The sequence below is a fragment of the Hyla sarda genome, chromosome 3 (assembly GCF_029499605.1).
Source record: "Hyla sarda isolate aHylSar1 chromosome 3, aHylSar1.hap1, whole genome shotgun sequence".
Taxonomy (NCBI): Eukaryota; Metazoa; Chordata; class Amphibia; order Anura; family Hylidae; genus Hyla; species Hyla sarda.
Window position 1 is genome coordinate 301,057,179 of NC_079191.1, and position 16,607 is coordinate 301,073,785.

General features: G+C 42.6%; 1 protein-coding gene across 1 annotated transcript in view; it reads left to right on the forward strand.

Moving 5' to 3' along the window:
- The window catches only part of ADSS2 (adenylosuccinate synthase 2), a 119,065-nt gene that overhangs the window by 79,826 nt on the left and 22,632 nt on the right, over positions 1–16,607 (forward strand). Inside the window, exon 8 of the mRNA XM_056566957.1 lies at positions 4,813–4,939. Within this exon, the coding sequence (XP_056422932.1) occupies positions 4,813–4,939 (127 nt within the window). The remainder of the gene's footprint in view (positions 1–4,812; positions 4,940–16,607) is intronic.

The window sequence follows — 16,607 nt, forward strand, 5'->3', positions numbered from 1 at the left end:
CCTGTCCCTCGAGTCCATGCCTCTTTTTATACATTTCTAAAAACAGGAGAGAAGGCGCTCCATAGGGTAATACCACCGGAGATGGGGGGAGGGGAGAGTAAAAACTAATTTTAAGCTGCTCACCCTGGGTGGTTGTGTAGCCTCATACACAACAATGGAAATCGCTTGGATACAATGGTCCGTCTGCGGCCCTCCTGGTGTGGATTCCACAACGTATAGATACAAGACAAGGCTTCAGTATAGGGTGCAGGAGTACATCGGCGCTGAACGGACCCAGGACACAGCAGGTAAGAAGGTAAAATCTAATTTATTTGATGCAACCTGTTTCCCTGCGCAAGTGCAGATTCATCAGGCCTGGGTCCGTTCAGCGCCGATGTACTCCTGCACCCTATACTGAAGCCTTGTCTTGTATCTATTTTTTAATACATGTCCATATCCTGCCGGCCTTGGAAGCAGCAGCCCTACATTGCATGCTATTCTGTAGTCTGTGATCTACAAGTACACCCAGATCCTTCTCTACAAGTGACTCTGCCAGTTTAATCCCCCCAAAGACATACGACGCATGCATGTTATTAGTACCCAGATGCATAACTTTACATTTATCCACATTGAACCTCATTTGCCAAGTGGATGCCCAGACACTTAGTCTATCCAAGTAATCTTGTAACCTATACACCTCCTCTATAGACACTACCGTGCTACAAAGCTTGGTGTCATCTGCAAAGATAGAAACATAGCTGTTAATGCCATCCTCTATATCATTGATAAATAAATTAAACAGTGGGCCCAGTACTGAACCTTGGGGTACACCACTAATAACCGGGGACCAATCAGAGTATGAATCATTGACCACCACTCTCTTGGTATGATCCATGAGCCAGTGTTCAATCCAGTTACAAACTAAAGTTTCCAAACCCAAAGACCTTAACTTACCTGTCAGACGTCTATGAGGGACAGTATCAAACTCTTTAGCTAAATCCAGAAACACCATATCCACAGCCATTCCTCTGTCAAGGCTTCTACTCACCTCTTCATAAAAGCAAATTAGATTGGTTTGACAACTTCTATCCTTAGTAAACCCATGCTGGTTATCACTTATAATACAATTATCCCCTATGTATTCCTGTATGTAATCCCTTATAAGTCTTTCAAACAATTTACCTACAATGCACGTTAAACTTACCGGTCTATAATTGCCTGGGGAAGACCTAGAGCCCTTTTTGAAGATTGGCACCACATTCGCCTTGCGCCAGTCCCTTGGCACAATACCAGACACCAGAGAATCTCTAAATATCATGAACAGGGGTACAGATATTACTGAACTTAGTTCTCTAAGAACTCTTGGGTGCAATCCATCTGGCCCTGGAGATTTGCTTACATTTATATCACTTAACTTACCTTGTACCATCTCTACATTAAGCCAGTTCAGTACATTACATGATGTGTTACCAGCACTGACCTGTCCAATGTCTGCTCCTTCTTCCTTAGTATATACAGAACTAAAGAACCCATTCAGTATCTTCTTTCTCTTTATCGCCATTGACATCCTCCCCATGATCATTATTAAGGGGTCCTACATGCTCTGTCCTTTGTTTTTTTTTTTTTGTTTTTCTTCATTTATATATCTAAAAAAAATATTTAGGACTAGGTTTGCTTTCTTTGGCCACCTTGAATTTTTGTTGTTTTTATTACATTTTTACAGATTTTATTAAGCTCCTTGTACTGTTTAAATGTTATAGCTGACCCATCAGATTTGTATTTTTTGAAAGCTATTTTTTGTTTATTGCTCTTTTAACATAATTTGTCAGCCATGTAGGATTTAGTTTTAATTTTTTATATTTGTTCCCCCTTTGGTATATATTTAGCTGTATAGTTTATTTAGAGTTGATTTAAAGATGTCCCATTTACCTTCTGTATCAGTATTTGATAACACCTCCCCCCAGTCTATGTCCTGTAGTGCAGCCCTCAGCCCAGGGAAGTTTGCCTTTTTAAAGTTATATGTTTTTGCCTTCCCTGCCTGTCTTTGTTTTCTACATTTTAAGTCAAGAGTAACTATATTGTGGTCGCTATTACCAAGGTTTTCCTCCACAGTTACATTACCAACCAGCTCTGCGTTGTTGGAAATGATCAGATCCAACAAGGCATCACTTCTTGTTGGGTCCTCACAAACTGGCCCATAAAATTATCCTGCAATAAATTTAGGAATTGTCGCCCCTTTGTAGTTTTAGCCAGCCCCCGACCCCAATCTATATCTGGATAGTTAATATCTCCCATTATTACCACTGTACCTGCCTGGGCGGCCCTCTTTATTTGTTTATGCAGCTGACCTTCTATCTCTTCAGTGATATTAGGGGGTCTGTAGATTACACCAAAGATAATTTTTTCAGTATTTCCCTCCTTTTGTAATTTTACCCACAGTGATTCCACATCCTCAGAATCATCAATCATCATTGGTGTGTTTAAGCATTTTTTTTGTTAGTTTTTTTACACTTTTAGTCCCCTTAGGGGACTTTTAGGAGGAATAATTTGATCCCTCATACAAATCAATGTGGTTGTATAAAACCACATTGATCTGTGTTGATAAAGCCTTGCCTTTCCAGGCTTTATCATCATTCTGAGCGCTGGAGCCGACAAAGGACTTGAGGTAAGCCCTCAGGCTACCTCAGCAGGGGGTGTGTGTGTCCCACTACGGGAGGGTTTGGTCGGCCTATTCACACCACTAGACCACCAGGGATGGAATAAAGGCACCTTTAGACGCCGCTGTCAGCTTTGACAGTGGCGATCGAAAGGGTTAATAGCCAGCCACGGTGATCGCCTTATGTCGGCTATTAACGCTGGCCCCCCAGCTACAAGAGTCAGCTGGGGGCTGGCCGGCATGACGCGGGCTCGAGCACCATACCACCTTAACGGCACATGGACGTGTATACACGTCCATGGTTAAGGGGTTAAAGGGGTACTCTTTTTTTTTTTTTTTTTTTTTTTTTTTTTTTTAAATAAACTTGTGCCAGAAAGTTAAACATTTGTAAATTTCTTCTATTTAAAAATCTTAATCCTTCCAATACTTATCAGCTGATGTATGCTCCAGAAGAATGTTGTTTTTCATTTTGGATTTCTTTTTGGTTTGACTAGAGTGCTCTGCTGACACCCCTGTCCATGTTCCTGACTCAGCCAGAGGTATCAGCAAAGAGCACTGTGGTCAGACAGAAAATAACTCTACTTCCTCTGTAGTATACAGCAGCTGATAAGTACTGGAAGGATTAAGGTTTTTAAAAGTAATTAAAAAAATTGTTTAACTTTCTGGCACCAGTTGGTTTAAAAAAATAAATAAAAATTATTTCCACTGGAGTACCCCTTTAAGGCATTAATTTCTCAGCTGGCGTGGACTCCCCCTCTAAATGGGGCACATGCTTTGGAGCCTATATTTTTGCTTCTGAATTTCCCTAAAACAAATTTCCGCAGTGCAAGCACTAAATTAAAGCTCTTTTGGTCACACCTATTTATTTTTTCTTTTTTTGAGGATATCCCTTTTCTTGCCCCCATGGCTACACTTTTGTGTTTCTTTTGTGTCTTCGGCTTGCTGATATTTCCGTGTCCTTCTGTGGACTGTTGTTCCATCTCTCTGCTATTCTGGGGTCCCGGTCAGTTTTTGCTTGCCCAGGCACTCTTACCCTATGCTCCTGCTGATGTTTTCTACTCCCTCCCTAAGGTTGTTCTTATGGGTGGTGGGCTACATTTCCCCATTTTTCTCTCTCATATTTTCTAGGCGACTTTGGTCTGGGCAATGATTCTTATGATGGAAACTCCGCATGATGGGGGTTTCTCGCTTTTCTTAAACATCTGGCCTCCCTAGCTTTAGAGGAGTACCGTACTCTTGCCTAATCTGCTGACGTTACAGTGTTCTCCGCATCAGTTTCCAGAGGTCATGTGGTGGTGTCTCCCTATCACTCACGATCCTGTTGAAGACTTCAAATCTGTGGTTTCTCTGTATTTGTGTGTTCTTTACCTCCATAATGACCAGTAATCCTGTCTATCTTGTATCTTTGGGGTTTCCAGTTGCCCTCCTAAAGAGTCCCCCACCTCTACCTTTTACAGATTGCTTCTGAGTCTGGCCTTAGTTTTCCATTCCTGATGTGTTTTTGAGTAGGCCATCATGGATACTGTTACACTGTATCAGAAAGACTTTGGTACTGAACCTGCCAAGTTTGGACCTCCTAGATTCCAGCATGTTTCACCAGTAACAGGCCAGTGAAATGAAACACCATCAGAGTGGGTGTAAACAACGGGACATGTCTGAGTAAAGACAGAACCATAATTTGGAGCCGGCAGGGTGCCCCTCCAGCAAAATAGAAACAGTACAAGTAGAGCTAAGCAGGTGCATCAACTGAATTTTTTGCATTTCAATTCTATGGAGGAAACTTATGCACTGTTCACGGAAGGCACTTTTTTTTTTCTACAAACTGATTCTCAGTGTCGGCAAGAGAAGTATAGTCTGTGCAGGAAGAGCTAACCCTTTTGGCAAATGTGCCTTCTAGTTACAGCAGCAACTAGGAGGAAGTAACCTGCTGCACAGTACTGCAGTGACATCCTAAGTGAATGGTGTAATTGTGAAATATTGCTGCTACTGAAAGTATGACAAAATTGGCTGATCAGAGTATAAGTAATTCAAAAGACTGGAGAAAACTTTAAGATGTGCAATTAGAATCTATTAAGTTATGAACATGCTAATTATTGGCAATATCACTGCAAACTATACAAGAAATATAAATGTTTATTTTAATATTGTGTCCTTGTTATGCAATTGCAATCCTAAAGGACTATGCTGAGAAAGTGAGACCCATGGTGAAAGATGGTGTTTACTTTATACATGAAGCTCTTCATGGCACTCCAAAAAAAATTTTGGTTGAAGGTGCAAACGCAGCACTCCTGGATATTGACTTTGGTGAGTAGTTTTCCTTTTTATTGTCAGTCAAACTCCAGACTTTGGTTTAGGGTGGGTCAGTCAGCAAGCTATCGGAGCTCTGCTGTGATGAAGCATAAGTTAAAAGCAGTCCGCACTGAAGAAAATAAATAGCAGGTTAGGATCACCCATGGGAAAATGACTTGGGTTTCCTCTTACAGATAATTTTAGGATGTCAGTCAGCATTGCAGAAACCCTTGCAAGACAGTAAATATGTGGGGAATTTGAATTTAATACCTGTATGGCAAAGAACTAAATTTGCTGCAAGAATCCAGAAAATGACTGCGTTTATATAGAGAACCTGCAGCCTAACCTTTAAATCTGCACTTGTTTTTTGATAGCATGTGAGTGAGATTTTAGTAACCACTTCATTAATCAGCATTGTTGCAGATTTTGCAAATGCCTTATGGATCACCTTGGATAAAACTTTAGTGTTTCAAAGTTACTGGCCATGTTAACCCCTTAAATGGGCACTGTCACCAACTTTATTTTTTGAGATGTTGTAGTACTTATGTACTACAACCTATCTCTAATATACTTTTATTTATTATTTTTTCATTAAAAAGGTTTAATTTACATTTAAAAACCGGCCACTGTAAAAGGACTGATTTTGGAGTGGCAATCAGTCCTTTTTCAGTTAGGCTGCACTCGCTCCCTGTCTGTCAGACAGGCGGAAGCGAGCGCATTGGCTCCCCGGCCACTGGCTGGGAGGCCACTCCTCCCGCACATCGCCGCCACCGCCTCGTTGCCGCCGCTGTCCCTGCACGCCCGCTGCCGGACTCTGCAGTAACTGCAAGTGTAATGAGGGAACGGGGTATGCGGGGCGGGGGAGGAGGAGGGAACGGGCTAGTGCCGTAGCGGGGGTGGGGGCGGGAGGGGTGGCAAACGGGCTAACAAAAAAAAAAAAAGGATGGTGGGAGCTACCCTTTAACGACCACGGACGTATATTTACATCCGTGACCAACTCCGGTTATGTGAAGCGTGCTTCATACCTAGTAAGTCCTGCTTGCTAGACCCGCGGCTAATACCGGACATCACAGATCTGGCTGATGTCCGGTATTAACCCTTTAGACTCCACAATCAAAGTTGATCACGGCGTCTAAAACGGGAGAAAACAGTTGCCGATTAGCTCAGCGGGCTGTTCGTGACCGCTGCAGTGAAATCTCGGCATCCCGAACAGCTGAGAGGACAGCGGAAGGGTGCTTACATTCCTCCTCGCGGTCTGTCTGTGTTCTATTGCTCCAAGCCTGCCATGCAGGCTGGAGCAATCGAGCATAGACAACACTGATCAGTGCTATGCTATGGCATAGCATTGATCAGTGTATGCAATCAAAGAATTGCATGTAATAGTCCCCTATGGGGACTAAAAATAAAGTGTAAACCTTTTTTATAAATAAAAATAAACGTGGTATCGTCGCGTACCTAAATGTCCAGATTCTAAAAATGTTATGTTTATTTAACCCCCTTAAGGACCAAGGTCATTTTGGCCTTAAAGACAAGAGCATTTTTTTTCCACATCTAACCACTGTCACTTTAAGCATTAATAACTCTGGCATGCTTTTACTTAAGAATTTCATTCAGGCATAGTTTTTTCGGGACATATTCTACTTTATCATAGTTGGAAATTTTCTTCGATACTTGCATCATTTCTTGGTGAAAAATTTACAAAACTTCATAAAAATATGAAAATTTAGCATTTTTCTAACTTTGAAACTCTCTGCTTGGGAGGAAAATGGACATACCAAATACATGTTATATTTATTCACATATACAGTATGTCTACTTTATGCTTGCATCATAAAGTTGACATTTTTACTTTTGGAAGACCTTCAAAATTGTGCAACAAATTTTTCACAATTTTCTAAATCAGAATTTTTCAGGGACCATTTCAGTTTTGAAGTGGATTTGAGGGGTCGTCATGTTAGAAATACCCCATAAATTGCCCCATTATAAAAACTGCACCCCTTAAAATATACATAATGATATTCAGAATGTTTACTTTGCTGCTATTCCTGTGAAACACCTAAAGGGTTAAAGGAGAAAATTCAAAATCTCAATTTTTTTACACTAACATGTTCTTGTAGACCCATTTTTATAATTTTTACAAGTGGTAAAAGAAGACGCCCCCCAATGTGTAACCCAATTTCTCTCGAGTAAGGAAATAACTCTTATGTGAACGTAAAGTGCTCTGTGGGTGCACTAGAGGGGTCAGAAGGGAAAGAGCGACAATGGGATTTGAGTGAATTTTGCTGAAATGATTTTTGGGGGGCATGTCGCAATTAGGAAGCCCCTATGGTTCCTTAACAGCACAAAAAAATATACGATTTTGTAAACTACACCCCTCAAGGCACGTAACGGGGTACAGTATGTCTTAACAGGTGTTTGATGACTTTTCGGTAAAGTCAGATGTGTAAATTATTTTTTTTTTCTTTCACTAAAATGCATTTTCCCCAAATTTACCATTTTTAAAAGAGGTAATAAAAGAAATGTCCCCCAAAATTTGTAACTATTTCTTTTGAGTATGGAAATGCCCCATATGTGGACGTTAAGTGCTCTGCTGGCGAACTACAATGCTCAGAAGAGGAGCCACGTTTTGGCTTTTTGAAAGCAAATTTTGCTGGGGCATGTCACATCTAGGAAGCCACTGTGGTGCCATAACTGCAGAAAAAAAAACGTGGCATACTATTTTGTAAACACCACCACTCAAGGCATGTAACAAGGGGCATGTAAGCCTTAACACCCCACAAGTGTTTGACGACTTTTCGTTAGTCAGAAATGTAAATAAAAAATTTTTTCACTAAAATGCAGTTTTTTCCCCAAATTTACTGGTTTTGCAAGAGGTTATAGGAGAAAGTGCCCCCCAAACTTTGTAATTCTGAATATGGAAATATCCCATATGTGGATGTAAAGTGCTCTGCTGGCGCATTACAATGCCCAGAAGAGGAGCACCATTGGGCTTTTGGAGAGAGAATTTGTTTGGAATGAAAGTCGGTGGCCATGTGTGTTTACAAAGTCCCCATGGTGCCAGAACGGTGGACCCAACCACATGTTACCCCATTTTGGAAACTACACCCCTCACAGAATGTAATAAGGCCACACTACAGGAGAATATATGGGAGGGAAACGATAATGTGGAGTCATTATGGGTAGAAATATATAGAGATAAAAATAATAAAATTCTGATAGGGGTTTGCTATAAGCCACCAAACATAATGGAAGAGGCAGAAGATCAATTATTGAGGCAAATAAACAAGGCAGCAAATCAGAATGAGGTGATAATAATGTGGGAGTTTAACTATCCTGTTATAAACTGGGAGACTGAGACCTGTGAATCTCATAAAGGAAACTGGTTTCTGACTATAGCTAAAGACAATTATCTGTCCCAAACTGTGCAGATCCCGACCAGAGGGGGCGCTCTGTTAGACTTAATATTAACCAACAGACCTGACAGAGTAATGTACAAGTTGAAGGACACCTAGGAAATAGTGATCGTAATATAATACATTATAACTTGTTCTTCAATAAGGGAATCTCTCGAGGGGCCACAAAAACAATGAACTTTAGGAAGGCAAAGTTTGAGCAACTCTGAGAAGCCCTTAAAGGGGTACTCCGGTGCGTGTTCGCTCCGGGTCTGATTACGGTCGACCGCAGGGCCGGTGACGTGTGATGGCACGCTCCGCCCCTCAATGCAAGCCTACGGGAGGGGGCGCGATGGCTATCACACGCCGTCACACGCCGCCGGCCCTGCGGTCAACCGTAATCAGACCCGGAGCTCCGGGGACTAATTACAAACGGGGTGCCGCGTGCATGATCCCGGGCGTCCCCAGCTGCGGGACTCCCACGATCAGGCATCTTATCCCCTATCCAAAGGATAGGGTATAAGATGTTTAAGCACCGGAGTATCCCTTTAACAATATAAATTGGGATAATGTCCTCAAAAACAAGAATACTGAGACTAAATGGGAGACTTTTAAAAATATCTTAAACTCTCACTGTAAGATGTATATACTTTATGGGAATAAAAGGGTCAGAAATAAAAGAAGACCAATATGGATGAATAAAAATGTTAAGGGGGCAATAAATGACAAAAATAAAGCATTTAAACTACTAAAAAAAAGGACAACAGTGAAGAAGCATTAAAAAGCTATAGAGAAAAATGTTAAATATGTAAAAAAAAACAAACAGATAAAAGCCGCTAAAATAAGGACAAAAAGGCTCATTTCCAAAGTAAAACTAACCCCAAAATGTTTAACTATATGAATAGCAAAAAGGTCAAAAATGAAAGTGTAGGCCCTTAAAAAAATTATGAGGAAGAAATTATAAACGGGGATCAGGAATAAGCAAATATATTAAACAAATTCTTCTCCACTGTATTCACCAAGGAAAATGAAATGCCAGGTGAAATACAGCGAGATAAGGTAAACTCCTCTTTACAGGTCACCTGTCTAACCCGGGAAGAAGTACAGTGCCGCCTACAAAAAATCAAAATAGACAAATCACCAGGTCCAGATGGCATTCACCTGTTTTCTAAAGGAATTAAGTAATAGACAGACCTCTATTTTTAATATTCATGGACTCTATAGTAACAGGGACTGTTCCCCAGGACTGGCGCATGGCAAATGTGGTGCCAATATTTAAAAAGGGGACAAAAGGTGACCCCGTAAATTATAGGCCTGTTTAACCTCTGTATGTAAATGGTTTGAGGGTTTTCTAAGAGATGCTATTTTGGAATATCTTGATACCAATAAATGGCTTTATGAGGGATCGGTCATGTGAAACTAACCTGATCAGTTTTTATGAGGAGGTGAGCTCCAGACTGGACCATGGGCAATCGCTGGATGTCGTATGTCTGGATTTTTCCAAAGCACTTGATATGGTTCCACCTAAACGGTTGGTGCATAAAATGGGCCTGGGGGACAATGTGTGTAAATGGGTAAGTAACTGGCTCAGTGATGGGAAACAGAGGGTGGTTATTAATGGTACTTATTCTGATTGGGTGACTAACTAGTGGAGCACCACAGGGGTCAGTATTGGGTCCTGTCCTATTTAATATATTCATTAATGACCTTGTAGAGGGGTTGAATAGTAAAGTAACAATCTTTGCAGATGATGTTAAACTCTGTAAAGTGGTAAACACAATAGAGGACAGGGTACTGTTACAAATGGATCTGGATAGGTTGGAGGCTTGGGCTGGGAAGTGGCAGATGAGGTTCAACACTGATAAATGTAAGGTAATGCACATGGGGAGGAAAAATCCGGCCTGGGATTATGTATTAAATGGGAGAACACTAGGGACGACTGACGTGGAAAAGGACTTGGGAGCTTTAGTGAACAGCAAGTTTAGCTGTAGTGACCAGTGTCGGGCAGCTGCTGCCAAGGCAAATGAAATCACGGGGTGCATCAATAGGGGCATAGATGCCCACGACAAGGAAATAATTCTACCGCTGTACAAATCACTAGTCAGACCACACATAGAATACTGTGTACAGTACTGGGCACCAGTGTACAAGAAAGATATAGTGGAGCTGGAGAGGGTTCAAAGACGGGCAACCAGGGTAATACGGGGAATGGAAGGACTACAGTATCCAGAAAGATTATCAGAATTAGGGTTATTTAGTTTAGAAAAAAGGCTTAGGGGAGACCTAATAACTATGTATAAATATATCAGGGGACAGTACAGAGATCTTTCCCATGATCTATTTATACCCAGGACTGTATCTATAACAAGGGGGCATCCTCTCCGGTTAGGGGAAAGAAGGTTTCTACACCAGCACAGACGGGGGTTCTTTACTGTAAGAGCAGTGAGACTGTGGAATTCTCTCCCGGAGGAGTTGGTCATGGGGAACTCTGTAAAAGAACTTAAAAGGGGTCTGGATGCATTTTTGGAGAGTAAGAACATTGCTGGTTATGTAAATTAGAATTATAGGGACAGAACGTTGATCCAGGGATTTATTCTGACTGCCATATTTGGAGTCGGGAAGGAATTTTTTACCTCTAGTATGATTTTTTTATTTTTTTATTTTTTTTGGCCTTCCTCTGGATTAACTCAGTAGGGACTCATTAGGGATATAGGTTGAACGTGATGGACTCTGGTCTTTTTTCAACATTTACACACCACTGGTGTTAGACAGACTTTTGGAAGAGTGGGTTGTGCGAATGAGAATTTTATTTGGGGAGGAGGGGAGAGGTAACTGTGTAGGGCTGTGTGTATATGTAGTGTTTTTACTCTTTATTCTGTGTAGTGTTTTAAGGGTACATTTAGAAGGGCAGTGGAAAATTAGCTGCCTCTCAAACTTTCCGCAGAAAACTCGCACACTGGTTGCAAAACAGAGTGTTACTTAACTCAGTGTTTTCCAACCAGTGTGCCTCCAGCTGTTGCAAAACTTTCAATCCCAGCATGCCCAGACAGCTGAAGGGCATGCTAGGAGTTGTAGTTTTTCAACAACTGGAGGAAAACAGTTTGAAGACCATTGTGTAGGCGTGTCCAAACTGTAGCCCTCCAGATGTTGCAAAACTTCAACTCCAAGCATGCCAAGGCATGCTGGGAGTTGTAGTTCGGCAACATCTGAAAGGCCAGATGTTACAGAACTTCAACTCCCAGCGTGCCTGGACTGTCTGGGCATGCTAAGAGTTCTAGTTTTGCAACATCTGGAAGAGCACAGATTGGAGACCACTGCACAGTGGTCTCCAAACTGTGGCCCTCCAGATGTTGCAAAACTACAACTCCGAGCATGCCAGGACAGCCAAATGCTGTCCGGGCATGCTTGGAGTTGTAGTTTTGAAAATCATAGAAGCAGCAGTGAAGATCACTTTACAGCATCTTCACTGCTGTTTCTGATGCTGCCGCCTCCACTTGCCTGCCGCCTCCACTTGCCTGCCTATTCCCCGCAGGTATGTGCCGCAGACTCCCCGCAGCTCTTGGGGTCCTCTTCCCCTGCTCTACCCGACTTCTAGGGGCGGGCAGAGCAGAGGATCTGAACTTTCACCCCCCGTCAGCTGAGGCACTGTGATTGGTCCACAGGGACCGATCACAGTAGTCGCTGACCAGGACCATCCACAGATGGTCCTGGGGGGGCTAGCAGAAGTTGTCTCCCGCTGATAACAGCCTGACTTCTGCCAGTTAACCCATGCAATGCCGTGCATCGCTGGGTTAACTGAATGCCTTATATAAACGGCAGAATGCGCAAAGGACCTTCATAATCCGCCGTTTATATAAGGCATTCTGCGGGAAGGGGGTTAAACCGCATTGTCGATGGTGTTCATGTAGAAAATAAAAATTCCAAAATTGGAAATATTTGGTCACTTTGTATACCCAAAATTTTTTTATAAAAAGCGATCAAAAAGTCCAATCAAAGCAAAAATGGTACCAATAAAAACCTTCAGATCACGCCACCAAAAATGAGCCCTCACATGGGTCTGTAGTTGCAAAATTGAAACTTTCATATTTTCCACCTCACCTTCTAAAAATCTGAATGTTTTGTATTTTGCAAGTGCAAAAAAAAAAAAAAAAACTGTGGTCCTTAAGAGGTTAAAGAGGTTGTTCTCCTTGGCGTCCTTGTTGGTGAGAATGGCTTGGCTTTCCATATGCAAATGCAGCATCTTCATGTTGTCTTATGCAACTAGGACAGCTACGTCAGTGTTGACTAAATGAGGATGCTGCACACCCCTGGGACCACGTACGGTGCTGTAACAGATTGTGCATAACAATTTTAAAAGTACTTCTTCTCACCAACAAGGAGGACAACAGAACATGGTGAGAAAGCTGACTTAACCGTATATAATGTGTTGCCACCAGTTATAAAGGGTAAAATCTGAGTAATCCATAATCTTAATCATCGAAAACTATTTCCGTTATCAATTTTTATCGATAAATCCATTAATATTTGCAGCCCTACTTTCAAACATGCAGTTCAAGATGCAGGCAGAATATTATAAAGCTGAAAATGGACAGAATTAGCTCTAGTTTTTTCTTAAAAATAAATATTTTATCAATTTAACCTGTTGCTGATGAAGGGCGTATGCATACGCCCTTGCGTCCTGGTACATTAGGACGAAGGGCGTATCCATACGGGCGGGGACCGGACCGGTGTGACTACTAATATCGATCAGCAGGCACCAAGCGCAAATGCCCAGGAGGGATATGAGGCCCCCATGTCGGCGATCGGCGCAAATCGCAAGTGAATTCACACTTGCGATTTGCGCTGATTCCGGGTCATACGGGATCTATGGTGACCCGGAATATAAGGGGATCGCGGTTGTCTAAGACACCTACGATCCTCATGAAGGGATAGGAGTGAGGTGGCAGGGGTGCCACCCCTCCTATCCCTGCTATTGGTTGTCAGAAGCGACGACCAATAGCAGATCGGGGGCAAGGGTTAACTTTAGTTTTCCACGGCCTGACACCCCCCCCACAATAGGCGGGGCAGAACGGGGAACCGAAGGGGACCGGGCGCCGAAGATCCACTTACCCATCCGACGGCAGCGGGCGGCGATGTCGTGCGGCAGAAGAGGACGGCTCCCTGGGTCCTACGGAAGCCGATAAGTTGCCTAGCAACATTTGGAGGGCTACAGTTTGAGACCACTATACAGTGGTCTCTAAACTGTATCCCTCCAGATCTTGCAGAACTACAACTCCTATCCTGAAGGGATAGGAGTGAGGTGGCAGGGGTGCCACCCCTCCTATCCCTACTATTAGCCTTCAGAAGCGACGACCAATAGCAGATCGGGGCTGTTAACCCCATATCGCGTGGGTCCCGGCGCTAATCAACGGCCGGGACCCGCGGCTAATATCACACATCGCCGATCGCGGCGATGTGCGGTATTAACCCTTTAGAAGCGGTGGTCAAAGCTGACCGCCGCTTCTAAAGTGAAACTGAAAGTATCCCGGCTGCTCAGTCGGGCTGTTCGGGACCGCCGCGGTGAAATTGCGGCGTCCCGAACAGCTGATCGGACACCGGGAGGGCTCTTACATGCCTCCTCGGTGTCCGATCGACGAATGACTGCTCCGTGCCTGAGATCCAGGCAGGAGCAGTCAAGCGCCGATAATGTTGATCACAGGCGTGTTAATACACGCCTGTGATCAGAATGAGAGATCAGTGTGTGCAGTGTTATAGGTCCCTATGGGACCTATAACACTGCAAAAAAAAGTTAAAAAAAAGTGTTAATAAAGGTCATTTAACCCCTTCCCTAATAAAAGTTTGAATCACCCCCCTTTTCCCATAAAAAAAATAAAAGTGTAAAAAAAAAAATAAATAAACATATGTGGTATCGCCGCGTGCGTAACTGTCCGAACTATAAAAATATATCATTAATTAAGCCGTACGGTCAATGGCGTACGCGCAAAAAAATTCCAAAGTCCAAAAAAGCGTATTTTGGTAACTTTTTATAACATTAAAAAATGAATAAAAAGTGATTAAAAAGTCAGATCAAAACAAAAATCATACCAATAAAAACTTCAGATCACGGCGCAAAAAATGAGTCCTCATTCCGCCCCGTACGTGGAAAAAAAAGTTATAGGGGTCAGAAGATGACATTTTTAAACGTATAAATTTTCCTGCATGTAGTTATGATTTTTTCCAGAAGTGCGACAAAATCAAACCTATATAAGTAGGGTATCATTTTAACCGTATGGACCTACAGAATAATAAGGTGTCATTTTTACCGAAATATGCACTGCGTAGAAACGGAAGCCCCCAAAAGTTACAAAACGGCTGGGTTTTTTTTCGATTTTGTCGCACAATGATTTTTTTGCCCGTTTCGCCTTGCATTTTTGGGTAAAATGACTGTCACTGCAAAGTAGAATTGGCGACGCAAAAAATAAGCCATAATATGGATTTTTAGGTGGAAAATTGAAAGGGTTATGATTTTTAAAAGGTAAGGAGGAAAAAACGAAAGTGCAAAAACGGAAAAACCCTGAGTCCTTAAGGGGTTAAGCTGTTTGCTGTCTGGGCATGCTGGGATTTGTAGTTTTGCAACATCTGTAGCCCTCCAGATGTTGCAAAACTGCAAATCCCAGCATGCCCAAACAGCAAAAAGCTGTCTCGGCATGCTGGAAGTTGTAGTTGCGTACCTCCAGCTGTTGCATAACTACATCTCCCAGCATGCCCTTCGGCGATCAGTACATGCTGGGAGTTGTAGTTTTGCAACAGCTGGAGGCACACTGGTTGGTAAATACGGAGTTGGGTAACAGAACCTAACTGAAGGTTTTCCAACCAGTGTGCCTCCAGCTGTTGCAAAAGTACAACTCCCAGCATGCAATGTCTGTCAGTACATGCTGGGAGTTATAGTTTTGAAACAGCTGAGTATGGAAATACCCCATATGTGGGCATAAAATGCTCTGCGGGCGCACAAGGCGGCTCAGAAGTGAGAGCGCACCATGTACATTTGAGGCCTAAATTGGTGATTTGCACAGGGGTGGCTGATTTTACAGCGGTTCTGACATAAACGCTAAAACATAAATACCCACATGTGACCCCATTTTGAAAACTACACCCCTCACGGAACGTGACAAGGGGTATAGTGAGCCTTAACACCCCCCAGGTGTTTGACGAATTTTCATTAAATTTTGAATGGGCAAAGTAGAAAAAAATGTCACTAAAATGCTGGTGTTATCCTATATTTTTCATTTTCACAAGGGAAAATAGGAGAAAAGCCCCCCAAAATTTGTAACCCCATTTCTTCTGAGTAAGAAAATACCCCATATATGGATGCAAAGTGCTCTGCGGGCGAACTACAATGCTCAGAAGAGAAGGAGCGCCATTGGGCTTTTGAAGAGAAAATTTGTCCGGAATTGAAGGCCACGTGTGTTTACAAAGCCTCCATAGTGCCAGAACAATGGACCCCCCCCCCCCCCCCCAACATGTGACCCCGTATTGGAAACTACACCCCTCATGTAATATAATAAAAATGCAATTTTCAAATTTTTCATCCAATTTTTTTTTTTTTTCACCAAGAAATGATGCAAGTGTCGACGAAATTTACCACTACCATAAAGTATAAACTTGATTCAGAGATTGTCACGAAAAAAAAACATTCTAAGTAAAAGCATCCCAGAGTTATTTTGCAAAAAAATACTCCCGTCCTTAGGGTCATAATGGGCTCCGTCCCCAAGGGGTTAAAGGGGTACTTCGGAGGATAAACAATATTTCAAATCAACTGGTGCCAGAGAATTACCGACATCGGAGCAACGAGGAAACGTAGGCAGGTGAGTTAGTTTTGTGTCATTTTTGCAGCCGGGGCACAGAGGTTTAATAAAAAAAGGCACCATAGTACTCTAAGTCTTCTAGTATTTATCTGCTGCTGTATAGTACAGAAAAAGTTGTGAAGTTCTTTTCAGTCTGGCCATAGTGCTCTCTGCTGACACCTCTGTCCATGCCAGGAACTGTCCACAGCATGAGCAAATTCCCTTGACAAACCTCTCCTGCTTTAGACAGTTTGACACAGAAAGAGGTGGCAGCAGAGAACACTTTGGTCAAACTGGAAACAACATTCTCTTGAGCATACAGCAGCTAAGTACTGGACGGCTTGAAGGAGAACATTGGAAACAATTACCTTATCCCTATCCACAGGAAAGGGGATAAGTAGCTAATTGTGGGGGAATGGGTCCAACCACTGGGATCCCCCATGATGTTCTGGACGGGACCTAGTGCCC